At 47.0% G+C, this 27,174-nt stretch overlaps 1 protein-coding gene across 3 annotated transcripts in view; it reads right to left on the bottom strand.

Annotated features, from left to right (window-relative positions):
- Positions 1-26,519, bottom strand: part of KIAA1210 (KIAA1210 ortholog) — a 77,408-nt gene extending 50,889 nt beyond the window's left edge. The window contains exon 1 of one of the 3 annotated variants that reach the window (XM_090059658.1): positions 26,198-26,519. Coding sequence is in view for 2 of the 3 variants with exons in the window: in XM_090059657.1 (XP_089915783.1) it covers positions 5,653-5,687 (35 nt within the window). In the remaining variant the exon portion in view is untranslated. Of the gene's footprint in view, positions 1-5,652; positions 5,867-26,197 lie in introns of those variants that run through there. The other 2 variants (XM_090059657.1, XM_090059656.1) reach the window with 2 other exon arrangements.
- Between the last annotated feature and the right edge of the window lie 655 nt (positions 26,520-27,174).

The raw sequence follows: 27,174 nt of genomic DNA on the forward strand, positions 1-27,174 counted from the left end.
CTGCAGCACCCTTACAGGCTCGGCAGTGCTACGTTGGATAGCACTACAGAAGAAAGAGACTTGGGGGTCATCATTGACCACAAGATGAACATGAGCCTGCAATGCGATGCTGCGGCTAGTAAAGCGACCAAAACGCTGGCGTGCATCCATAGGTGCTTCTCGAGCAAATCCCGGGACGTCATTCTCCCCTTGTACTCGGCCTTGGGGAGGCCGCAGCTGGAGTACTGCGTCCAGTTTTGGGCTCCACAATTCAAAAAGGAAGTGGAGAAGCTTGAGAGAGTCCAGAGGAGAGCCACGCGCATGATCAGAGGTCAGGAAAACAGACCTTACGATGACAGGCTGAGAGACATGGGACCCTTTAGCCTGGAAAAGCGCAGGCTCAGGGGTGATCTGATGGCCACCTATAAGTTTATCGGGGTGACCACCAGGATCTGGGGAATGTTTGTTCACCAGAGCGCCCCAAGGGATGACGAGGTCGAACGGTTATAAACTCCTGCAAGACCGTTTCAGGCTGGACATAAGGAAGAATTTCTTTACTGTCCGAGCCCCCAAGGTCTGGAACAGTCTGCCAGCGGAGGTGGTTCAAGCACCTACATTGAACACCTTCAAGAGTAAATTGGATGCTTATCTTGCTGGGATCCTATGACCCCAGCTGACTTCCTGCCCTTCAGGTAGGGGCTGGACTCGACGATCTCCCGAGGTCCCTTCCAGCCCTGATGTCTATGAAATCTATGAAATACTTCAGGGTATGGCAGATGGGGCAATGGCATCAGTATCAAATGATACAGATGATGGCTGTCACAATGTGACTCATATCTATGGGGATACTGCAGCAATACAAGCTTAGCCAAAGTGTTGCAACTTTACCGCAGGGTTCATTCCTTTTCAGACCTACCCCAGGGGCCTGATCCCAGCCTAAGGAGCATTTCAAACTGAGGTAGGAGAATGCATCCAGGTTGGTTTTCTCTGCGTAGGTCCATGGATTTTGCATGCTGTTGGGAAAATGCAGTGTTCAGGGAAGACAGCACTTCTCAATAGTGCTGGGCCAAAAAAGGACTCAACCTCTCTCTGAAAGAGCAGCAGTTAGGCAGGCAGCATGTACTCCGGTTGGACTTTGGCCAGGATACTGGGGTTAACACCCCTAGCTCTTGCGAAAGGCACCACGGACTCTTTAGCGACCACATTAAATATGGACCAGCTAAGTACACTTAATTACGGTCTAGCACAGCGATGGTTTCTGAGGTGGTGCACTGAACTTTCAGCCAAATATTTAACATCACTTCTAACGCACTATATTTGTCTTTGAAAATTGGCAGTTTGCACGGAGTATCAGCAACCAGCCTTACTATTCAAGTAACTAAATTATACCATGTTGATAGTTTGTAACTACATGTTTAGCTAGGGCTGAAAACTCAAGGGACAGGGATGTAAAACCCAGCATGAGATTTACAGAACATGGGCACATTCGCCAAGGGCTGGGCTTCTGTTAAATACCACCTAAGGATCTGCAACCAGGATGACTGGCATGAAGTCTTTTAGGAATAAGACCTGTCTAAGAGAGTTTGGTCTGCATGTGCCCATCGAGAGGAAATAAGAAGAGAAACTGTCTTGTTTACTTTCAGAGGGGTAGCAGCCAAGGCTGGTGAAATAAGACTGGATTAGCTGACCCTTAGGTGACATCTCATCATGGAAGAGCATCAACGAAGCCTGATGGCTGGACCTGCTGGAGAAAGTCCATGGTTTGGATTCTGCTATGGGGCCTCCGAGCCTAAGGAGATGCGCCCTGGCCCAGGAATATGGCCAGAGGGAGAGACTTGGTCATCCCCAGCCCACAACATACCCTAGGCAGACTGACAGTGGTCCAGGAGGCACCCGGGGAGGGGGAGCCTATGCTGAGTCTCTAAAACCTCAACAGATGGCAGCTGTCCTGGCCGTGGGTCCACTGCCCGCAAACAAATCCTGCCCACTCGCTCCTGCCTGGAGGCACTAGAGACCAGCAGTCAGGGGCGTCGATGCTTCGACAGCAACCCTGAGCAGCGTGGGGTGTACCACAGCATCTCCCCTACCCCCTGCACCGACAGGGAGAGAGCTGGGGTCTGACCTACAGTGCTCTCTGACGTACCCACAGGGAACCGAGGGGCAGAGCTGGGGGGATAGTTAACTGGCAGCAGACCTGGGGTCAAGATGGAAGATGTACAGAAATACCCATCCTCACACGGAGTTTCACGAATTAGAAAAAAGGTCCCCAGCAAATGACTGGTGCCTCCAGCCAAGTGTGTCTGGTTTGATTCCAGGGACGCAGGTGGAGTCCCAGCAGGGGCGAGCCTGGCCCACGCGGCCCCACAGGGGATGGTTTGGCGCCTACAGCAACGCCAGCATGGACCTGTACATCAAGGGCAGCTGACCAACAATGATGGTGAACACAGCAGGTCCAGGCATGTCCCCTGCTCGACTCTGTCATCCTAGCACGTCTCCTGGGTCTGTTCTTTGACAGAGCAGCACCAAGCTTTATTCCAGCACGCTCTCTGTACCTTTCACATAGGTTTCGTATACATTATACAATCGCCAGTCGACCACATGGGAAGTCAAACTCTAGAAAAAGGATCCTCATACGCCCAGGCTCACTTGTGACGGCACAGACGCTGCATGCCTGTGGGCTTGGCCTCAGAAATGCCAGAGGTTTCTGACTCATTGTCAAGCATCACTGTGGACTTCAAACTGGCTTTCTGAAGGGCTCAGCACTGACAGGTTTTAATCTGCCATCATTTTCACCCTCTCTCCTTGTCCAACTTCATCACAACGTTACACACGGTTAAGAAGAGGGTGGCAGAGAGAATCTAACAACATATATTGTGCGCTGCTCGGGCCAGAACTGATCGGGGGAAAGCATCAGCGATCCCAGCATGGTTCGGTGAATAGCGCCTCATAGATCTCAGTTCTACTCCTTGCTTTTGCCACTGACCTGCTGTGAGATTGCAGGCAAGACACTTTGCTACTCTCCCCATTTCTATTCTCACTCTTTATCCATACGCATGGACCATCTCTTGCGAGGTCGTTGTACAGGGCCTGGCACAATGACCTCATCTTGGCTCCCGGGGTCCTGGAGAACTGAATTCATAAAGCGGAGAGAGAAATTCTACTCCAGTGGAACTGAAAAAATAAACCATCTCAACATATCATTTGACTGCCAGAAGATCTTGATATTATCGCCAAAAATGGGGGGCGGGAGGGGGCGTTGTCCATGTCAGCATGATTTTAATCAACCCTCTTCCAACAAAAAGAGAAAGAAAGGTTTTGGTTCATTCAACCCTCTTCCAACAAAAAGAGAAAGAAAGGTTTTGGTTCATTGGGATCCATGCAGACTACTTGGACTATATATCTGGCAATAAGAGTTTCAGGGAGATCCTGAAACAGCCGTTTCTAACTAACTGCTTCTTCCAACCGGCGGTAATGAGAGCGCTTGCGGTGTTTAACAATCAGTTTTCAGTGCAGTTAATCTGACTATATTATGCCAATCCCGATATATGCAATTGTGTTGATGTACTCATACTATATAGTAATCCTGCTAAAATCTGCATTCATAGAGACTCAAATAAGAATGGAATTGAATGGTTAAGTTTGGTGTAAAGACCGGTCCAACCCAATTCTGCACAAGAATATTCACCTAAATAACTACTCTGAAATGCTTCCCCAGGTGGATGCTCCTTTCTGCAATAACTTTACTCAGAACAAGCAGGCATTTGCAAACCATAATGATAATTCTAGCATAGAGTGACTTTTATTCTAGAAGAGCATCAACATAGCAGAATATTGTGGAATAACTATTCTATTCAGTGGCTCTTTGTAGCAAGCTCTTCAAGTCCAATGCCCATCAAACGCCATACAAAGCTAATCTTGGGCTCTATTACTGTGCTACACTGACTGTTTATAAACTGCTTTTACTTTGTAATAGCCAAAGCCCAAGTTGAATATCAACTTTATAACGCAGGACTGCAAAGCACTAATAACTGTACTAATCTATGCAGCAACCAGTCACCAGACTAAAACAGCAGGTTATGAAATATCAGCCAAACATAAACTTAATGCACCATTCCAAAAAAAGCCAGTGTTTGAAGGAAACAAATGCAAGCAACTAATTACACCACGCAGCTGGAGATGCAATAGAAAAGGTACAGTGATCATATCCTATTGAAATGACGCCTCATCTGGCAATTCTCTCTACAGATGTGCTCTTAGCTCCAGTATCCAGCTTTGTGCTTTGTTTTGGCCACTCTTGCTGAACGGGTCCTGAGAAAAAATGCTTTAGCATAAATGAAACAATATTCCTGGATGGACTCAGTATGGAGAAAGTTATTTAATAGTAGAACTAGACAATTCAATTAGCCCTGAAAATCAGATTCTTTTGTATTACTAATTTAAGACAGCCTGAGCCAGTTTTCTCACAAGTGCAACTGCAAACATCTCTCCCTCTTGGCTATTTTGTTAGTTGGGGGTATGTTCTCCCTTTGTACAATTTTTTCTTTCCTTTCTAAATATTTAGATCCTTCTCTGAGACTCTGGCTGAAGATTTCCAAAGGAGTGTAAAGGAGGCCAAAATCTCATGGAAATCCTAACTGAAACCCAATGGGAGCTAGATCCCCTCTGAAATCCCAAGCCTCCATCAAAGGAATTCATGCCATAGGCTACTGACCGTAAGCATATAACCTCTGACAAGAAAAAAACTGACGGAGATATCTTGGCCTCGCCGAAGTCAGCCAGAGTTTCCCTATTAGCCAGGATTTCACTTACACATTTAACAACACAGCTTGACAGCAGCGTCATGAGGTCATGTCTTAAGCCTCAAAGATGTAACTTTGTTAGCCTTTTACTGCTATTTTTCCTCCCTATTTAATCATACTGTCTACACCAATAGAGCTCCCTACAGTCTCCGGACTAAAAATATCAGTCTCAGAACCACTCTTCAGTTTTTAAAACGGAGTATCTCATTCCTTTTCTTACCGGGGACGATGTCACAGGAAAAAGAAACGTGTCTTCAGAGTTATCTACAGCACAAATACAGACATGCATTGTTCCAGTCTATTTTCCATTCACAGCTTATCCACACACCATGACAATATAGCAGCTAAATCTACACTTTAAATGCAATTAAAGGCCAATTAACTAAACAATTAGAGAGCAGATATAGAAGAGAAAACCCTCAGCTTTTATGTACACAAAGATTGTGCAGCTGAAGTTCTTAAACAGCCTCTGATGTAAAGACTTTGCCTGAACCCACAGAACTTTTTTTTAAGTGAATATGCATTTTGCCCTATTGTTTTTATTGATTGTACAAGCAGTTCAGCTAATCAGACAGAAAGCACTTTTTCTTCTTTCCCTATAATTGGAGGGCAGGTTTTTGGTAGCAAAAGTGGCTACAGCTAGATTTAGTCCACTGAAGAAAGAGAAAATTCCTAACTTTCACGAGTCTAATAATGCAGTCACAATGGCTACTCCGCACTTCTGCATTAAGACTGGTACCCTAGGCGGAGATCATGAACGTTTTATTCAGCACTATTATGTCTTACGCGGCACAACAGAGGCAGAACGTAAAGTACCCAGTGGAATCAGCCTGCTCCTGAAAAGATGGGGAAGGAGGGAAGAGAAGGCACTTACTTTTTACTCTTCAGGCAACTGTAGAATCCAGCCATGACCCTTGCAAGTGAGGCATGTACCCCTTCAATTCATACTGGTGCGTGGATGCCTGCACAACGGTGCTGCAGCTCAGCGTCCTGCTCACCAAATGCCCACACACATGCACAAGAAAGCGAGCATGCCGATGCAATTACTAGCCAGATAAAGTTCCTGATCTGAGGCCCTCAGTCTCTGCTGAACTGGGTCCAAGGAGGGCTGGGCTTGTTCCATACATGGTTATGAATTGTTAACTCCCCCTTTTCCTGTCTCTCCAACTCTTGGTAACCACAGCATCCTAAGTGCAAAGTACCAGATGCTATTTGATTCCCCCACTGCACAGGGCTAATGAGGGGCTTGGCTGTAATTAGGATGGGAAGAAGCCCTAAGGAGACAGCAGTGTTTGCTTTTTTATCATAGAAAGGCAACTGGAGAAACAAAGCAAACAGCTTTGGAACAGCAATAAAAAGAATAAGCCACTCTCCAGCATTTAAAGGGTGTACAGGAACTTTTCAGACATCCCATTTATCCCGCAAAAATAAGCCTTAAACTGCCTCAGTATAAAACTCCCGCAAGGAGTCGGTTGTTATATTGCCATGCAAGTGCTGTGAACTCCCCCAAGAAGTTCACCTTTGTGTACTAATGACATTTGCTTGAGCATGGAGAGTATTCAGCAAATATGTATTAGAAAATACTGTGTGACCAAATCCTTCTGCAATAATTGTATTTGCCCAAGGCCCCTCCCTTGCCACACTGCAGACACACACACAAAAAAAAGGTGGGCTGTTTATGGTAATCCTTAATACAGGAGGTCTGGAGGGTATCCACAATCTACCCCTTTCCCCTTTGTACAGCCTTGCTTTCTGCTCTGGGTCTCCGTTTGTTTAGGCCAGGAATGGACAGAAAGAAACGCTCTTTTACGGCAGGAATGCCACATATGTGGCCACAGGCTGGGTCCAGCCCGTGGAGCCCAGTGATGGTCCAGCCCATGGGTTTTAGACCAAACCAGCACACTCATGTACCACATGCCAGCCCTGGTCCCTGTGCTGCAACAGGGAGCAAGCCTGGGGCCCCCACCAAACTGGCTCTTCACATTGGTTGTGGAGCACATCAAGGTTTGAGCCAGTGCGCATGGTTTGGCCAGCAGGAGAGTACATCCAGTGTGTGCCCCATGCCAAACCCCTGTGAAGTGAGCAACACACGTGGCCAGCCCAGCCGTGCATGTGCCAGCCCTTGGGCTCCCTCCGCATGAGAAACATCAGCCAGCATGGGCACATGCTGCACACTGGACCCTGGCAGACCACCCTTGCTTGCTTGCTCGCTCCACTTGCATAGCCTCGATCTGGCCAGCGGAGCAGCTCAGTCACTCTCACCTGGCCAAGAGGGCCGGATGAGTTTGACACCACTATTTTATGGCCTTCAAACCCATTTTCAGAACAAAGATTGTAGCCCAGCATAGAGACAAAGACCCTAGTATCAAACAGGATTCAAAAGCTCTCTGCAGATCCCACCCCCAGATCACTATAATCACAGTGGAATAGCTAAACATTTATTTTCCTGATAATCAAACTGGAAAACTGAGGCAAGGAGGGTCAGCAACTTGCCCAATACAGGGACACAGCTGGTCACGCTCTGAAGCTCATTACAACCAGCCTTGTGTTCAGGTTTGGTCTCTGTCTTTAATTCATTCAAAGAAGCTCAAAGTGCAACCATAGCAGGGGTGTTTAACCCTGGTGCACCGGCCAGATCTAGCCCCAGCACATTGCATCCAGCTCCCGGGACTCCCCTCAAGTCTGAGGAGCCCCATGGGCCATGGACCTGCAGGCTAGGTCAGGCATGCAGGGTGGCACAGGGCCCAATCCTGGCACATGGGACAGGAAGGAGGTGAGCCCAATCCCAGCACTCAGGGCTGGGCAGAGGTGGTGCAGGACCCCAAAGCCCAGGGGCAGCATGGAGCCCTGGGGCATGATCCTCGTGCACAGGGTCTGATCCAGCCTGCGGACTGGCCCCACGCCCTCCATTTGGCCCGTGGGACCAAAAGGTTGAATACCGCTGGACTACAGCCATCATGTTATCCTGAATGACCACTCTCTCATTCTGTCCCAGCTGTATTACTTTAGAGCTGCTGCCTATTTTATTGTGTTCCAAGTCTCCATCTGGCTCCAAGACTGGCTGTAACCCAAGGCTGTCTGTGTGATTGCTTTCAGATCTGTGGTGTGCAGCTGACACAAGATCCTGCTGATCCTATAGGGGTATATGGATTTTGCGTGGCCTTGTCGCCGTCTGGGCAGAGGGTAGTTGTAGCCACTGGTTCTTCCATCCCAGCCTGAAGAAGTTGATAGTGTCATCTCATCGTCTCCATGGGTGCCCATCCACGTGCTCTGGGGTGGGAAGAGGGGCACTGCTCCAATTAAAACTCCACAGTGTCTCATGTATTCAGTGTCCCACTTTTCAAAATGGCCATGGGGGTGCTTTAACTAAAGCTCATTCAACGAGCTTTAGTTAACGCACCCCCATAACCATTTTGAATCCCAGGATGCTGAATACAAGAGACTTTCCAACACGCTGAAGTCTTCCAATTAGAATATGTCAGCAGCAGACTCAATTAATCGAGTCTGCTCCAATGTGTTCTAATCAGAACATGGAGCACGTGTGTAGGCGTCCCATGTGACTACGACAATGGTTACATAGGAGACATCACCATTTGGGGTGCATACACATATACTAAATTGACTTAAAATAAGGTGATTTAACTAACTCGCCTGAAGTTAAGCCACACTGAAGCGTACAACTCCTTGGCATGGTGGCAGCCATCTCATGAGCTAAGTCGACTTATCTTGAGTTGTATTAATTTAGTTAATACACCTTGGAGGTGTATTATCTTGCACCTCAGTTAAATCGATTCTGCTCTGCATGTGTGTATGCTCTGACAGTTAAGTTGACTTTAAAAAGTTAAGTCATCTTAACTGTCAGAAAGTTAGTACTGTGTGTACGCTCCCCCAGTCACCTACTGATGCTCAGCTCTGCACTTCAATTGCATCTTATACAGCTTGAGCCGTCGAATTAATTTTCCAGTGCCTGGATGCACCAGGAGTTTAGATGAGATCTACTGGTACCAGCTCAGTCCAGACAAGACACAGATGATTCTGGTTTGAGGGCAGAGTTTTCAGAAGTTATTTCTCCTGCCATGGTTAAAGGAAGGTTAATTGTCATTTGTAAGACACACAACCCAACGATGCTCTTGTTCCCCCAATAACTATGGGTGCCTGTACATGAGCACGGAGGCTGCACCAACACACTGGTCTTCTAGTGCATCGGAGCAGACTCGATTAACTGAGTCCACTGGAACGTGGCAATTGCTGCGCTCCAGCAGCCTCCTGCATCTTGTGCATCAGCGTCCCCACGCTTAAAAAATGACAGTGGGAACACGTGCACTAAAGCTCATCGAACGATCTTTAGTTCAAGCACCCCCACCGCCATTTTCAAGCACGGGGATGCTGATACAGAAGATGTGGCAGCACTTTAATGAGAGCAGCTCTCAGAGTCGCTCTAAATAAAGTGCTACCCACCCACCCCCAGCCCTGGAGCACATATAGAAGTGCTCTAAGTGGTGGTGGTGACCGACAATCTTTTTTCCATCCCCTCTGAGCACAAAGACTGCAACCTTCTCTGACCAATGCTGGCCTTTCCACAACTACCCAGATCACCACAAGATCAGATTGCCATAACTGGGATCATTTACAAATTGCAGCTCATGCAGAATACTCAGACTTGCTTGTGAAGTGGAGTTTTATACAGAGAGCAAGTTGCTGCATGATCCATAAGCTTCTAGGCGGAATCCAGGGGTTACAAGCAATGAAGCTTTAAATGGTCTGGAGCCTGGATACTTGAGAGACGCTCTCTTCTAAGGTTGGCAGAAGCAATGCCGCTGGAGTCCATCCTTATAAATGCAGGCCTCCTCCATGATGCTTCCTACATTTTGGAATATGTTCCCACTCCCACCTTGCAAATTGTTTGCTTTCTAGGCACACCACAAGGCCCAGCTGTTCTTCCCCCACTCCAGGGCTGTTGAGGAGGAGTATGCCGAGGTTGGCAAAGTTAGGAGTGGTCCTATATTTATGTTGCAATTTTGATTCAGGGGACCTTGAGGAGAGGCTGAGCCCCTAGCCATACAGCATAAGAATCTGAAGGGATACATTAATAATCAAATCAACTGCAGCCGAGTGGTCTTAAAATTTTGCCAGGGGTCATCCCCCTTCTGTCACCACAGAGGGAGGACAGGGTTTATTAATGGCTGCTTTTTTACTGCTGGGGGACATAAATACCAAGTCGTTTTGTTCATCAAGGGTGCTTCAGACTGAAGCAGAATTTGTGGCCGTCCGCGGTTATTTTTGACACCAAGTATGATTTAGATGAGATATTTGAGGTGGGCAGGTCTATCGGGTTCCTGAACGGCTGTCAAAATCCTCTCAGCTTTGCTCCGCATGGATACCTCCCACTATGGGGGGAAGATCCACATCCATACAGATACCTGCCACTATGGAGGGAAGAGATGGGGCAGCGAGAGCTAAGGGCAGTCATTGCCTAAGCACATCCCCTCTTTTGTGTGCTTGAAGAATCGCAGCAGCCACTCGGAGAACAAACGTGTTCGTGCCATCCGAGGAGCCCAGAGATGAAGTGCTGGACCTGCTGAAGGCCAGTGACGTTAGTGGGGCCAGGATTTCACTTTGAAGGATGAGACATGTGACACTTCACCACAAAACCCGATGATATTTGCCCTAGATTCCACCCTGGCCCAACGTCACTGGTATTCACCAGACCATCAGAGCGCTTCACAGGGAAGTGGGTCCTTGAACATACTGAAAAGAGAGTGCATGCGTAGGTGTGCTTGGAGAAAGGTGTACTTTGAGTCTCTGGGAAGGGGCTAAGAAATAAAAGTACCCATGGGAACAGCACTAGTTACACTCTTAATCAACTGAGCTTCATTGTTGTACTGAATTATTGCATTCGTCCAGCTGACTCCATGTTGAACTCCTAATGCAAACAAACACAGCTTGACAAGAAGCTCCTTGTCTCCACCCAGCGCAGAAAGCCCACAAGAAGAATGCTGAAACCCAAACTCCAGCTACAGAGGAACAACCACCAGAAAGGAATTCCCAGAGATTACTAGGAAACTTAATGACTGGCTTGATGCATGAAACCTCGGAAGTAGGATTTCATCTGACATCCGCCTGGCATGCAGCTCAGAAAAGGCTGCCAATGGCAACATTCATATGAAGAATAGGAGGAAACTTAATCAAAAATTTGTATTGTAACTCAAAAGCAAAAGAGCTTAAGTGGCACAGACCCAGTTGCCGGACCCAGTCCAGCTTCTGGAGATGTCAGCAGCTTAACTCCCGTGCATTTTGTAGGTGCAGAATTGAGTCCATAATCCTCAAGGGAGCAAATCCTTTGCTAATAGAAAGCAGATTCCCTTTTCCCTTCACTCCCAGGATCTAAGCCTAGCTCTCAGGAATATGTTAGCATCTTTTTTTTAGTCTTGCAGTTATTTTAATATGAATATCTGCCTCTGCTCATTTTCATTTAGGCAAAATACAATCCAGCTCCCCATAGCTGACATTTCAATTACACATATGGCTCTAGGTCTGTAAAAGCCGTTTCTTTTAAAACAACATCAACCACTGCAACATACAGTCCGTTGTCCGTGTGAAACAACTACCTCATCTGGGGACCTGGTAATACGTTTTCCATTTCTCTATAGCTTTTCATCTGACTCCAGTATCACGGTGATCCTTACTACTCACTGCTATTACTCTCCATTGTTGGGACTGCAGTAACCCCTTGAAGCCCCATCTCCAGCTTTGCAGCTATAGATACCAAAGTCCAAGTGCTGGGAAATATCCTCATCCCAGTATTAGAAATGGGGAAACCGAGGTGTAGGGGGAAGGTTGCAAGTCAGTAGTAGAGTGCAGATTAGCTCTCCTAACTAAAGCCCAACCCACTGGGCAACTCTGCCTCCCATAATTAAGCAAGCCTTACAACATACCTGGGACCAAGAAAAATTCTGCAATCAGCCACATAAAAGTACCACATTAGTGAAACAGCAGCATCACGTAGACCTTTACAGTGCCAAGAGGGTACGTTAAAGATGGGGGAGGAACGGTTTTAGCATCTGGGCCCAAAATCAGATCTGGCTTTTCCCCAAAGTCTGCACGTTATCTTTGGCTGAAGTGTGTAGCTCCGAGGGGCATATCACACCTGACCTCAAAGTTGCTTCTCTTTGCTGACATCAGTCCAAGTCCCGCGTCACTTCCAGCTAGTCCGTGTGCATGAAGTTTGGTGGAAACAAGTGCTGGTGTGGCTCACTCACCGCTACCACCTCTCAGCAGCAGGACATGTTAACCTCCCTCTGGCAGCCTGCGGACCCAGAGCTACCAGTGCGCTGGTCGTTTCTCTGGGTCTGGAAGCAGGGCCAGGAATCCCAGCAGCTGCTGCCAGGTGGCAGATCACTGGGAGAAAGGTGTTACCTGCCAGGGAGGGATCAGACGTGGCACTTACAAGGCCTGCAAACTCTTCCCAGGCGTTTCCTAACTTCTGCACAAGCCCACAGGGATCGAAGTCGGCAAGTCCCAGCAGAGCCCAGTGACTCAGCAAGCCACCTTCATCCTCTGGGCTTGAGAGAGAGCTGTTAAAAAGCCAGCTCTCCAACAAGCAGGCGTTTTCATTCTGTTTTGTTTTACAGGCACATTTACACCCACAAAAAAGCCTGTGCAAAGTAAGAGATCAAGCAGAGATATATAACCTAAAATGGGAACCCCTCTGCTCTCCACCCCACCCCCCTCAAACGCGAGATTGGCGCATTTCCATGGCCACCTTCGATACATACATGTGCATACCAGGCACCAGCCTGAAGCTCTACAGCAGAGGTGTTAAAAGGCTGCAAATGGAGTCAAGAATCAGAAATATGTTTCCTGTCCAACCCAAGCAGCACTTTTAGCAGCCTCTTTGCAACTAGGGTACTGCTGCCAGAGTCAAAAAAACCCATTTCACATAACTAGAAATATGTTCGCAAGAAGCCATATCCAGCTACAGTTAGGCCACAGCCATGTGTTGTGACTGTGTTTAAACATGGCCACATGTTGTAGAAAGGAGCAAAATGCCATGTGAATTTTATATTGAGCAATTCTGAGGAAGCACTGAGAATCCTACAGCAAGCTGGCACTCATCCCCTGGGCTTATGCTGCTGCTTTTCAGTGCATTTTAGAGTCTCTGAAAAGGCTTCTCTGCTAAAGGACAGGCTTTGGACTCTTTTGGCTTCTAGCCTTTAACCTCTCTGCAGAAATCCAAGCAGGATTTCCCCATGTGATCATTAACAACAACCAATCCAGTTTATGAGGTGCACATTCTTCCCTGGCTCTTTCCTTAGTTCCAGCCCAACTGTAATAAAGAAAAAGAAAGAAATTAAACTGGTTTTTTTGTCTTAAATGTTACTGTCGTGAAGACACAACAGCAAAAATACAAGCAGCAATATGTGAATGTTTGTGTATGCATGTGCATGCATGTGAGAGAGGTGTGTGTATCCACACGCATGCACGTATACAAGCCACACACACATTTTTATACATGTATGTATAATATATACAGGTATGTATAAAATGTACAGACATCCATGTATAAAATGTACAGACATGTACAGACATGTGCATACATGTGGATACACACACCTCTCACATGCGTGCACATGCATACACAAACATTTATATATCACTGCTTGTATTTTTGCTGTTGTGTCTTCATGACAGTAACATTTAAGACAAAAAATCCAGTTTAATTTCTTTCTTTTTCTTTATTACAGTTGGGCTGGAACTAAGGAAAGGGATTTAGCCAGTGAAGAATGTGCACCTCACAAACTGGACTGGTTGATGTTAATGATCACATGGGGAAATCCTCCTTGGATGGATATATATATAAATCAATACGCATCTCACATGTGTATGTAGCTGTAATTTTTGCGGTCCAAACAACAACAATCCAGATGTCCACAATCCAGCCAAAGATCAAAAATTACATCACAAATCTTGGTTAATTTAGCTCTGCCACCACATTGTAGAGACCCATGTAACGAGGTTTGGTTGGTCTCCAAAGGTACGGAACATCTGCTGTGCCCATTTCATAGATTTCATAGACATTAGGGCTGGAAGGGACCGCGGAAGATCATCGAGTCCAGCCCATCAACTTCTCCATCTTTGAAAAGTCAGGCTTTCAGCAACTTGCCCACGGTTCCAACAAGATATTTGTGGCAGAGCCATGACTGGAACTAGTCCTGGACCGCAATCCCCGCACAGGCCAGCCTCTATTAACTGAGACTTCCCAGAGATTCTCCTGTTGCTCAAACTGGGTTTCCCCCTGCTCTTGCTTTTATCCGAGCATTTACAAAATCTGACCTTCCTCAGAGCTCCCTTTCCAACATCCATGTCATAAATCTTGTGAGGAAGCCTACATGTAACTTTGCCAGTCACTTTTTCCCCAAGTCACGCCATAATTCTCTCTTTGTATTGGGAGTCTGGATTGCTTAGCTGTGTGCTAACAAACATGACTCAGGAAAGACTGCCTTGAACTAGAAACAGATTCAGCTGCGCTACAAGTCGGATTCCTTTCCTGGCAAATGAGCTTGGCTTGGGAGTTTTCAGTGAAAACCTTTCATTCCTGTAGAAAATGCAGCGCACACACTATTTTTAAAGGCTGCAACATCAGAGCTTTGAAGGAACAAGGTTGGGATAAAATACAATTTTCTGGGTGAAATAAAGACATGGAGATAAGAGGATTTCTGCCCTTCAGACTTTACACATACTGACAGCCATCTGTGCTTAATAGTAATAGAAAAACAGGATGAAATCCTGTCCCTGAAAGCACAGAGTATAGCCAAAGGTCTCTTTATTCATGCATACAAGCCTGAGGAATGTGTCATGATACTTGCTTTGGCAACTAATTGCTGTATGTTGATCTAATTATGCCTATTCTTACCTTCTGTAAGAGATGTCTTTTCTGGTAGTCCCCTGTTGGAGGAGTTTCTGGGAGACAGGCTCCTTCATTAAAAAGGGTATTTTACAGAAAGTACAAAACAGATTATCACTTTGATTCCAGGATTTGATATTCATGTGTGTGAATCACTGCCTGTAGCTAACCACAGAACATACCATCTCCACCTCCACCTCCACCTCCAGCAAAAGAGCTGGGATAAAGCTCAGGATGTCAGATCCGATGAGTTACTGATTATATCAGAGAGGATATTGATATTCTAACTCTACCCTGCATGTCTGGGCCTCCTCGGTGCCTCGACTGTCAGACACAAACTCTTCCTGGCGTGTTTGGAATTGGAGGTCATATGAGGTGTCACTCAAAAGGCAATTTCCACTAGATCCGCAGCAAGAGCACAGATGTCACCTTGGACCTCAGTGGCACAAGACACTCACCGACACACAAAGAACACATGCGGCAAAAAAGACGATTTTCTCCCCAGAGGTTGGCCAAGGTTCAATTCATTGACAAGAATATATTTAAGCACGAATTCTCATTCCCATATACAAATGAAATGTATTTGTGGGAGAAATATCAGAGCCCTAGAATGATATATGAGCAGTAAAGTGAGGGGAGGCTGCACTTCCTGTACCTTTTTCATGCAATGCTGTAAATCTAAAGTCCAAGACTGTAATGGCTCTTAATGAAAAGTGGATTAAACTTGTGACACAGTGGAAGAGCTCCTGCAAACAGTCGATATTTTACACATTAGAAAACTGTGGTTCTTTTGTTTAAAGAGGGGGAAGACATGGAAAAAGGAGGTTTATTTCTACACATTCACACAAAAACAGCAATAAATATCAAATTCTAACAACGCAACTGCTGCTCATTGGTGGCCAAACACTATATACATAAAACCATCTGCAAGGAAATGTGAGAATGCAGTAGATAAACAGAGGCACGTGATCCACTTCCTAGTTTAGATGTAGATCAGAGGTGGTATATTTATCAGAGTCCAAATAAGTGTCCTGAGGCACTATTGAGCTGAACGTTGTGGAGGTTAAGAGCTTTGCATGTGCCTTTCATTCAAAGTCCGTCTCTCAAGACAGGTCCAATTCCCAACGGGACAGTACCACCGAGTTCACTGGGGGCTGGAACAGGCCCAGAATACTGCTAATGCTTGTGGTATGAAAAGCAACTGAAAGCTTAGTGGGCCTGACTCCCCTCCAGCAAACATTACCTTCCACCGACTTCAGTGGAATTGCTCCCAATTTGCAGGGGTCTGAGTGCAAGAACCAGGTCCCCATGCGTCTGCAGTAATATCCTTAAGTCCATCAACATCCTGGGCTTTAACTGGGCTGGAAGACAAACAAATTCGAAGGTGAAGGTCGAGTCTCAAGTGAAATCTCGCTGGCCATTGATTTCAGCAGTAATAAAGAAAGGCCAGGAAACGCAGTGCTGGGGGGAGATTCTCTCGCGTCTGCAAACACAAGGCTGAAGATAAAGTGACTATTAACGTCCTGAGTGGGACAATAAGGTCCTGTCTGCCAGGCATTTTGTTCTGAGAACAGGAAAGAATGGAAAAATAAGTCAACCTTTCGTATCTAGTTGACATTTAACTCAAATTGGTCCTCAGTGGTCAATAGCTCATTTTCTTTATTACAACCCTTCTGTACAAGCTCAGAGGCATAATGCCGGGAGCCCATTTTATAAATGCAAAATAAATTACACAGATGGGATCACACGGACAACACTTTCTATCCTCCATGCATCTTACAGGCATTAGCCTTCACATCCACCTTGGACAGCATGTAGTGTTGCTCCCTGCTACTGCTGTAGATGGGGAAACTGAGAAAGACTTTCCCAAAAAACAAGCAGTAACCTTGGGATTAGAAATACAGAGTTTCTGGTTTCCAATCCCATGCTCAGAATACAGCTCCTTCCACTCCAACCAGCCAGGAAGATGTTGCAATACCGGGCACAGCAGAAATATCGAAAACAAAGAGTTTTGTATTGATGGGCCAAATCTCCTGCAGGTGTAACACTCACAGTAGCACTGAAGTCAATCTAACAGCTGGGTCACAGTATAACTCAATGAAGCTGCACCATTTTGGCTCATTTGAGGATCTGGCCTTTCCTGCCCAAGGTTGTAAAATCATCACATAAAATATTCATTGCACAGAAACAACCGCGCCAGAAACCACTCCACAGTGTCTCACCCAGTAGCACAGTGACCCGACGAACTAGCTCGACTCCTTTTCCGGGCATCTTGAAAACGTAGCATTTTGTTCCCAACTCTCTTAAAGATGCTACATTGCTCCAGGGAAAGGAAATTATTTACTAAATCTCCCGTTGCAAAAAGGGAAGGGATGCTAAATTCAAGAGTATTTTAAAGCCTCAAATTAGTCAGCTCTGATTCAGCCAGGTGTCTGTGCCCCTGCCTAAGCTGAAGCATATGATTAGGCACCTGATTTCAAAAGGGCTACATGCTGACTAAGACACAGGCAGGTGCCTTTGCATCTCGCTGGGCTGAGGGCCTGGTGACTGCTCACAGAAGCCGCGTTCTTTGTAAAAGCCTGCAGCCTGAACTACTAGAGCCGGGTCCCGCTGCTTTCGTATCTCAGTGCCTTCACCCGGGCCTTAAGCGATGCCCAGGCCAGGAGTGGGCAAAATGCAGCCCGTGGGCCAGATCTGGCCTGCGGGACCCCTAGAAAAGTTAGAAAATTAATATGTATGTGCCCCTGGCTGCCTGTCGTGAGGCCCTCGATGGCTTGCCAAAAGTAAGGAAGCGGCCCCCCGCCCAATATAATTGCCCGCCCCTGGCCTAGGCCCTCATGCAGGCCTACTTGCAGTGAACTTCACCTCCTAATAAAGGAGTCAGCTGGGCTGTGCTCATCCTTGCAGCAGATTAATTTTTCGACTGCTGGATTTAATACAATAGCTCCCACACACCCAAACACTAGTCAACCTTATAGTGAAAAGCAACAGGAAGAGGAAGGGTTAGTAACATCCGCAGTCTTAGCTGAAGAGTTTTTCTCCACCTTCTTCAGCCTTGATTAGCGCCTCAGTTCCCCCGTACCAGCAGTTTCCATAGGTGCAGCAGAGAGGGCTGTGCACCATCAGAGCACATCTGTTCTGCACAGGTCGGAGTATGGAGCTACTGTAATCCATGCCAGCTGGCAGTGGTCTCAAGGAAACAAGCTTGGGCATGTGGTGTGGTAGAGGGACAAGATATGCTGGCTCTGCTATAGAGCTCCTCCGATGCCAGGAAAATCCTAAGCCAGCCATCAAGGCTGCAAAGGCTGCAAACAGAGAATAGGAATGATAGGTTCACCTGGTATTTTAGCCCAGTAAGGAGTAAACTGCTAAGGATTTTTATTGCTTGCTATACTCCCAGCATCCCGACGTACCTTATTCTCCTGTTTGCACATAGTGAGAAAGACTCCAGATTTCACTCATGCAAACATTAACAAGACTTTCAGTTCTGCAAAGCACTAGCCATGTCCCAGGACTGGGCACAACTCTTTGCACAGTACACTCCCGCATTGAGATGTACTCGCCAAACATAACAGGAAAGGCTAACATAAACCCACCGGGGAAATCAAATAGAACGGGATGTGGTAAAGTGACTGCCCCCTCCCCGCCGTACAAATGACAATGCCATCTCAGCCCCAATAAATCTAAAATTACATTCCAATCAGAAAGAGGAACTGTGTGAAACTGTTAAAAGTTCAGTGTACTCCATGTCTGTAAAAAAAGTGGTCTTCCCCTACCTAGCAAACTCTTCCCAGCCCAGATCAGGTCATTCCTAGATTCTGCGGTATGAAACTATGAACCTCAACCTGATCCTAGAGGGATGCAGTGTAAGATCCTTGCATACTGAAGTCAATGGCAAAGATTTAATGGGGCATTACTGAAGACTGCTTTTCAGGATGGGCCTTAGCTGACAGTCTGAGCTGGGATTCAAGGAACAGAGCACATCCACCGCACTCGCCCTTGGCTATCCTGACAACACTGCAGCGACAGGGGAAGCAGACGTGGCAAAAGCATCCTTCAGTCAGAAAAGCCAGCAGCTGATTGCTGCACGAGGAGGAGAGATCCGCTGGAGGAGAGGATGCTATTTCCATTCAGCACTTAAGCCTGCTCACTTCACAGAATCAGGGTGGCTCACCCTCTGTAGCAGATGACCACTCGAACGGCAAAACCCCAGGTTGCTCCCCCTCCATCTTCCCAGTTAAGATGGATTTTATGTTGCTCTTAATTAAAAAGATCATATTTAATAAATTAACACAGTTCCAGGGGCTTGATAAATGGAAAGCAAGAACTTCTGAGAGAAAAGTGACACCTCCAATTTCCCTTGCTTTAAGCTGATTTACAGTAAGAACCTTAACATTTGAATGTATTCTTCTATAATGAGCTATCATTTTTAATTATGGCAAAACCCACTAGCCAAGTAGCTTTAGCAGTTTAACACTCATTAAATCCACTCTTCAGACACCAAAGGACTAAAGTAATAAAACTCAAATGGCAACTCCAACAAAGAAAATTTGTATTGAAACGTAACCTTTTAAAAGAGAATATGTTAGTGGTTAACAGTCCAAGTACAGTGATTTAACATTCCTTTGTTTGCTACATACTGGTATTTATTGCTTCTATATTAATGAAACGTGGTAGAGAGGAACATGATGCAAACGGCTGATGTGTTAAACTGAGATTCCAAACTGCAGTCTCTAATGGTGAGCTGCAGTCCATGACGGGTCATTTGCAAAAGACTTGGATACCAGGGGGAAATTAAACTGAGGACACTTTAAAGACCACATGTAGAAGGGAAGTTTGTAGATAAGCCCTTTCCAAATACTTCTATAGGGAGAGTGTGGATCTTAACACCTGACAGAGTCCGTTGCTGTTTATGAAAGCTTATGCATCTGATTTAGCTGGTCTATAAAGTGCTAATCTAACCTGCCTTCTGCCGGACTCCAGACTAATCCAACTAACGCTAAATCATCTCATGCCAGACTTGAGAATCATTTACAGCTGGAGAACCAAGGGACTCAGGAAAACATCATTTGCATGGTACATGCTACCGATTATAGCAGGGGTGGGCAAAATGTGGCCCGGGGGCCAGATGCAGCCTACCAGGCCATTCTATCTGGCCCACAGGGCCCCTAACAATTTTTTAAAAATTAATACTGATCTGCCCTGGGCTGCCTGTCATGCAGTCCTCAATGGCTTGCCAAAACTTAGTAAGAGGCCCTCTGCCCAAAATAATTGCCCACCCCTGGATTATACTGTTACCTTGCATTTACAAAGCTCCTTGAACGGGAAACTCCCAAAGCACTTCATTCATTTTTATTTCTACCTAGGAGAAATTTTACAATCTTTGCATTCTCTTATGCCTGTGGACGGGTGCGTGCCCAAAAACTTGCAAATAAAGAATTGGTTTTTTTGCAAATATCCAGTTGGTCTAATAAAAGATAATCGCCTCTGCCATGAGTTCTGATTCACAGCTGCCCAAGAGACCAGACAGTAGACCATAAAGCAGGCGAAGGAAGGGCATGAGAACATAAAAGTCCTGCAGCTGTCCTGAATGGGTCAGAAACAGGATACTTATTTACAAGGGGATTGGAGTGAGGCAACATATTCCCCCTAACCTACCCCCAGGGCATTTGCCATGAGTTTACAAAAAGGTATCCTGAGTCACAGCATTGAGGTTCCCATTTTTTCAGTGGGGAAAGGATTAAACCCTGTGGGACTTAGTTAAGGTCGCACTGGGAACATCTACACATGCAATTAATGCAGCTGAATAAACTCTGACACGGTTTGTGCTAGAGTTTACTGCTCTTGGGTACCACATTTGCACATGTGCCCGGGACCGCAGCACGTTGAGCCTAGGTGGAGCAGCCCCCGCTGGCAGGGAGCCCCGGGGGTCAGCCTGCCAGCCCAGGGCTCTTCTAACCTGGCTCAACGTGCTGTCGAGGGGCTGGCAGGGGCACAACAGGGCTACAGTGTGGGACTAGCTGGCAGGCAGTCCCCCCATTGGAGGATCCTCATGCCACAGCCAGCCCCATCAGCATGGACATGTACGTTATGGTGGAGTAAATAACTCTGCCATAGGATAGCATTTGTGTCCGACAGTGCTATCCTACAGCAAGGTTAATTGGTTTACTCTGGCTTAATGGCACCGCACATGTAGACGCTGACATTTTACTGCGGAGCTAATTTGTCAGCTCTGCCGTAAATACTTTGTGTAGACACACCCACAGCAAACCAAGGGCAGGCCTGGGAAGAGAAGGCAGACAGACTGCTGTGTCCCAGCCCCGAGGCGGGGCTCTGCCCCCAGCCCCTTGGCAGTCTGGGCACTGCACACCAACTCTCACAGGGAAGCTGAGACTCTAAAACCAAAAAATCCCCAATAAAACAAAAAAGGAAAAGTCTCAGTATTCAGGACAGCACATACTCACAAAGCAGCAGCAAAAATTAACCTCTCCACAGCTGGCAGGTGTCATTCTCGTTTAGATCAAAGGAACATAAGGACAGTCTGGTAAAGGCTAAAGGCAGCAGAAGAGGCTCCTTCAGACCAAAGCCTCATTGACTTTTCCACCAAACACTGGCACCAGTAGCCAACAGACTCCTGTGCACTACAGCAGCATCCATTTATCAGCAAATTGTAATTAAACTTAGACAAGACACAGTAGAAAGAAATAAGGAATGAAGCCAAGTGCAAATCTGGTAATTGCAGAGAATGTCTTTGCGAGAGTGATGCAGGCTATATAACTCATTGATGCACGGTCCACAGGAGCTCGAGAGTCCGCAGAGTCGAAGCCACGACAGCAGCACGTGCACCAGCTTCCTTTTTACTTCTGTGTTGTCAAGAAACATCTTAGAGAGAGGCTGGAAAATTACCTTCTGTTTGCTGTCAGCTCATGTCGCAAGAAGGGGCAATACTGCCAACCCCAAGCCAACAAACGTCACGAATCTGGCTTCCACAAAACTGACTGCCTTAAAAACACCACACTTTTTTTTTAAACCCATTTGAGATTTCTGAGATTTATCTGAACTCATGTTATCCATTTTTCTTCCACAGGACTAGAACTTGGGGGGTGGTCATTTTAGTTTTAAATGAAAGTCCAATTTTTTATGCCTTCAACTAACTCCAGGCACTAAGTCATAAAGAAAAATATAGGCTATCAAAAGACTGGACACTGAGGGAATAACACCTTTAAATGGTCCCTGTTCCCAGAGCTAGGTGCAGTTATGCAAGGAGGGATTCTGAGTTGTTCCACTGCACGTAAAATTTACCAGCAGAAGTTGCAGAGAAAAACCCTCTGAGATTAAGACAAATTTATTTATCTCTGCATCTCAACTGTGCTGCATCCAGGCCTTAAATAAAAGGTGGTATCATACTGAAGACTTGCTGAAAAATCTAGTTCTCTATTAAAACCAATGGCAAGCAAAAAGCCCTGTGCAATTTGTTCAAATTAGCTTTGAAGACACTGATCAATTTTGAATGAGACCAATGCTCGTGTCCTCGATGTTGCCTTGGGAAACTATTTCATATATAGAGTGCGTATACATCTGTGTGCACACATGTGACTCAACATGGCACAGCAGCATTTCATCGCAGTCAAATTCAATTCTGTCTGGGCTAGATCCAAAGCCCTTGGAAATCAATAGGAGTCCTCCCCTCGGGTTCAGTGAGCTTTGGATCAAGCTGCAGCTGTAAACGGTGATGTTGATACATCTCAGAAATCTCAAATGGGTTGTTTAAAAAAAAAAAAGTGTGGTATTTTTAAGCCACCAGTTTTCTGGAAGCCTGATTTGTGACATTTGTTGGCTTGGGGTTGGCAGTATTGCACCTTCTTGCAACATGACCTTACAGCAAACAGAGGGTAACTTTCCAGCCTCTCTCTAAGATGTTTCTTGACAACACAGAAGTAAAATGGAAGCTGGTGCAGTGCACATGCTGCTGTCGCAGCTTTGACTCTCTGGACTCTCGAGCTCCTGCGGACGCTAGTCATGACGCTTTCGTGGCCCACATTTGACTCGTCATTACATAGCTTGATGCTCCCATTATATAACTAAAGATTTGTTTTTTGAGACCAGCCACATGGCACATAGGCTGTCGTATAAAGTCAAAGACTAATGAAAATCCGCAGAAAAACAGCCTGGCAGGCCTGCTGGGGCCACTGCTCATTTCTCTGGTTTTATTTTAAAATCATCCTAAAATGATTCGGGAATGCAAATTAAATTCTAACCTGGAGACTTAAAAGCATTAAAGCAGAGATTAGGCAGTGACAATTAAGACGAGAACATTTGTGTGTCAGGACCACACGTATTAGAGTCTCTCCCCTAAGATACCGGTTGGAATCAGCACAGCAGACAAAGATTGTTCCAGGCATGTTAATTTTCACAGTCGTTCAGAATTAAGTAGCGTTCTAAGCCCCGGCCGAGGGCTATTCGTGATCTCAACATCTGTCGGTGCCGCCTTGCTGCGAAACGTTCCAAATAAATGGACTCTTCTTGAATGAACTGTGCTTCCAGCCCAGGCATCATTCTTCATTTCTTTCCTTCCCGGCCCAGCCCTCCTTTTGGTAAATGAAAATGCTTATCAGCTTGTCTGTAGCTATGTTTTGTCTGCAGCACGTACTCCAGTGATAAATGAAGACAACTCTGGAGTGCAGACAAACATTAATTTGGAAACTAAAGCCCAGGGTAACATTTGCACCAATACTACTAAATCTTTTAAGGTCCTAAGGCTTACGCTGAGCTAGGAAAATTAATTTGTCATGCTTTCTGGATCCCAGAGAGACTGGGAAGAATGGATATTGATTGCACAATGTGTGTACACTGCCAAAAATCTGTTACATGTCCCAAAGGACAAATAATTTGGAGTAACCAAATCTGCACTGGGTGTATCTCCATCTGTTTGGTCATCTAGGAATCCATTTCATTTTAAGAAAATACTGTTGGGTTTAAGATAAAAACTCAAAGAAAAAAAGATTTTTACCCGTCATCATGATAAAAGTGGGAAGATGCTTACTACTGGTTCACAGAAGGTACAATCAGTCTTTAGCTGTATACTGACAATCACTGTGTCCATACAGCTAACAGTACACAGCTTTATTTTATATATTTACCTTTTATATATTTACTTATATTAAGCCCAAGCTAATGAGCTGTTGTACAATTTCCCCTCCTGACAAAGCAAATAAAAATTGAGGGCACTCAAACGTTCACAGATTTGGAAGTTTCTCGTTGGACTGAAGGGTCACGAATTCAAAGCCTATACTAAAGAGTTAATGCCATACTATCTGGGTCTTTTTGGGTAAGTGGTTAAGGGCTCAGTCCCATAAGGTGCTGAACAGTGAATTGCGGCAAACCATTCACATCATGCCTTTACTTTCAAACTCACGAGCAATTTCACTGAAGTCTGGAACTACCTATGCGCAGTCTCAGGACTGAACCGGAAGTACGAGATTTGGTTTAAGAGTAGCCTCATCGGTGCACCTTTTACTGCGGTCTTAAAGAAAAAGTCAAACAGCAAAAAAGAGGTTTTCATGTATGACCATGCCCAGATCAGACTGTTTCTAGGCATACTCGTTTAAGTAGCGCTGTGCTCACATATCTCAGAATATAACACACGCGTCACCTGCAAGCATACAAGGTAAAAGTATTATTATTACATGCTGGAGGGAAAGTCGTGAATATCTGAAGCTGTCAGTACTGATAGCAGAACAGCAGCTTCAGTGGCATTTCCTAAAAGCATCCTCTAGCAGAACATCCTGTTTCACATGAGTGACTGAACGCTGCAGGGGCCAACACCTCAGCACCTCAAGGGGACAAAAAACATGCCAGGGAAGGGAGCGGTGGGGCTGTCCACGGGAATCAGTGTGTACGTGAATAAGCATTTCCCCCTCCTCTCCAAGTTGCATCGGGTTTGAAACTGATACCGTTCCAACCAAGTCTTCAGCACACTACTGCAGAGTTCGGTCCCTGACCATTCAGTGTACGTACCTCCATGTAACCTGCCTTTACCCTGCTATACAGCCCTACACCAAAGTCCTGTACCAGGGGAAATCTATCCTGAAAAACAAAACAAAAAAAACCCCCAACTGTGACTCCAGATCACTCGGGCTGACAAAGCACATTTTTCAGTTTACAAAATGATATGCTATTATTTTTAATACCAGCCTTGCACAATCTCAAGGTCTCATCAGACCCCTTCAGTTTCCTATACCACAATCTAAAAAACTCAGCAACTGGGACTCTGCAACAGTTTCCTCCTGGGGACGCAAGACAAAGAATGAGACCCAGATCATTCAAAAGCGAGCGCAACAACCCTACTGAGCTAACACAGATTAAACCCTGGCTTAGTTGGGACGCGATGCCAGAAATGTCACTCCTTTGTATACCCCCGGCTATAGCAGCTGACACCCCTTAACAGCGCTAGCCCGAAGCACCTTTCAGTTCAGGCAGGCCTTTGACTTTGACTTCAGAGCATCAAGCACTGAGTGGACTGAAAGACAGGTGGTGAAACAGCGCACTGAGAACGACATGTCCCGCGTGACCAAACCTCTGTAATGCACTGGTGGCAGGGAGGGAGAACCAAGTACAGAAGGTGAACAAATAACAGAAAGAAGAGCAGGGGATCACAAAATGGTCACTTTGTTCATTTATTTGATAACATGCCACTTAGTCATAATTAGCTATTTTGCTTCATAACCCTTAAACAGCAGAAAAATCTTTGTAAAAGTACCCATGCTACTGTGAACTTTTATTACGTTTTATTAGAAAAGTTGCTCTTAAACTTCTGCTGCAAATTAGACCCAGACCACCACTTTTCCTGTGGATTCAGAAGTATTGCCGATTCCATGGTTAAATGCTAAAACGGGCATTGGTAAAGGTTTACCAGCCCGTTTCAGCGTTCTGTTTAAGGGTCTGATTTGGCAGCTTTTTGCAGGAATATGTTGCAGGACTGACCTTAAATCCGTAAGCAATACAATAAGCCACACGGATGAATCGTACCAGCTACACGCACAAATGATCCAGGATTCCTCAGGAGTATTTATTATTTCTTAACCCCTTCTTTTAATCGAGAATGAGGCCCCAGGGGCTTATGGACCCTTAAATCTGTGCCAAGCATAGATCCAAAATAGGGCCTCAGCTCTGCAGAAGCTCACAGTCTAAGCCACACGCAGGTAGTCCCACTGACTGCGGTTGCCCACTCGGGTGTAACCAGAAGGGCACGCGAAAGTGTTGACACCAATAAGGCCAGCAAAGCCGTCCAACTGCACGCATCAGCCCAGTCCCTGAGATCACCCCCTAGGAAAACCCACAGCTCGCACCACTTGATGCCAGCTCGGCTGCGACGCTGCCGTGAGGAACCGGGCTGTGGCGGGGCTGTCACTTGACACGTGCCCCGTTTCTTCTGCTCTTCCTACAAAGAAACGCGACTTGCCACAGACCGCTGGGTCAGGCGGACCTTTGCTTGCCCCGGCCTGGATGTCCTTACCCTTAATCCAACCCCGTGACTTTTAACCTTCCCGGACTCACAGCACCCTCGGAAAACGCCGGCTGAGTTTCCGGGGGGTCGCTTGCAGCCGCGTTGGTCCTTCCCCGGTTGCAGAGAAATCCCAGGGCAGCGGCTCTCCACCTCTCGGGGCTTGGAGAGACTCCGGCCCCTCGGAAAACACCAGCTCTCGCTTTCCGCTTGCTTTTTGGACTACCGAAAACCAGGTCGCGTTGGCTGGTCCCGGGCATGAGCGGGGGGGCACACAGGAGAAGGGGTGCGACCGCGCCGAGGCAGGGGGTTAATCCGCACTACTGAGGGGCACACGGGGCTCGCTGCGCTGCCCCCCGCCCCGGCCAGCGCCGCGCTCCGCTCCGCTCCGCTCCTCACCTCGCGCCGGGGCCGGGGCCGGGGCCGGGGCCGTGTCCGCCGCTCCCGCTGCCCGCTGCCCGGCCCCGCGGCGGGCGGGCCCAGGTGCTCGGCGCCCGCCCCCGGAGCGGCGGCCGTCACCGCCCCGCGGCCGGCCCGGCCCAGCCCGGGCGGGGCGGCGGCGGCGGCGGCGCGGGAGGTCCTGCCTTCCAGCCCGCGGCAGCGCCGCAGCCTTCTGCCCATTGCACAGACGGGAACGCCGAGGCGCCGCCCCTGCCCGGCCAGGCAGGGAGCTGCCCCCGCCGAAAGAGCAAACGCTAAGCTGCGCTAAGAGCCCCGGCCTAGGGGGTAAGGAGCTTACGAGCTTCTAGGAAGCATCAAGTCCTCAGGCGGAGGCCTCCCGAGCGCCTCGCTGCCCATGCAGCTGCTTCTGGGGGGGAGGCTGGCAAGCGGGAGGGCAGCGGCAAGGAAACGCGGCGCGGCGGTGTCCTGCGCGGCGACGGCTCCGAGCGTTGGGCAGCCAGCTCCCATCCGGGGCTGCCGCAGGGGTCACAGACCGTCTCCCCAGTTGGTAACGTGTCCGGCGGCCTCCCCCGTCGCGGCTGCCTTCG

Source organism: Crocodylus siamensis, chromosome 8, assembly GCF_052110815.1.
Source record: "Crocodylus siamensis isolate JL-2025a chromosome 8, ASM5211081v1, whole genome shotgun sequence".
Taxonomy (NCBI): Eukaryota; Metazoa; Chordata; order Crocodylia; family Crocodylidae; genus Crocodylus; species Crocodylus siamensis.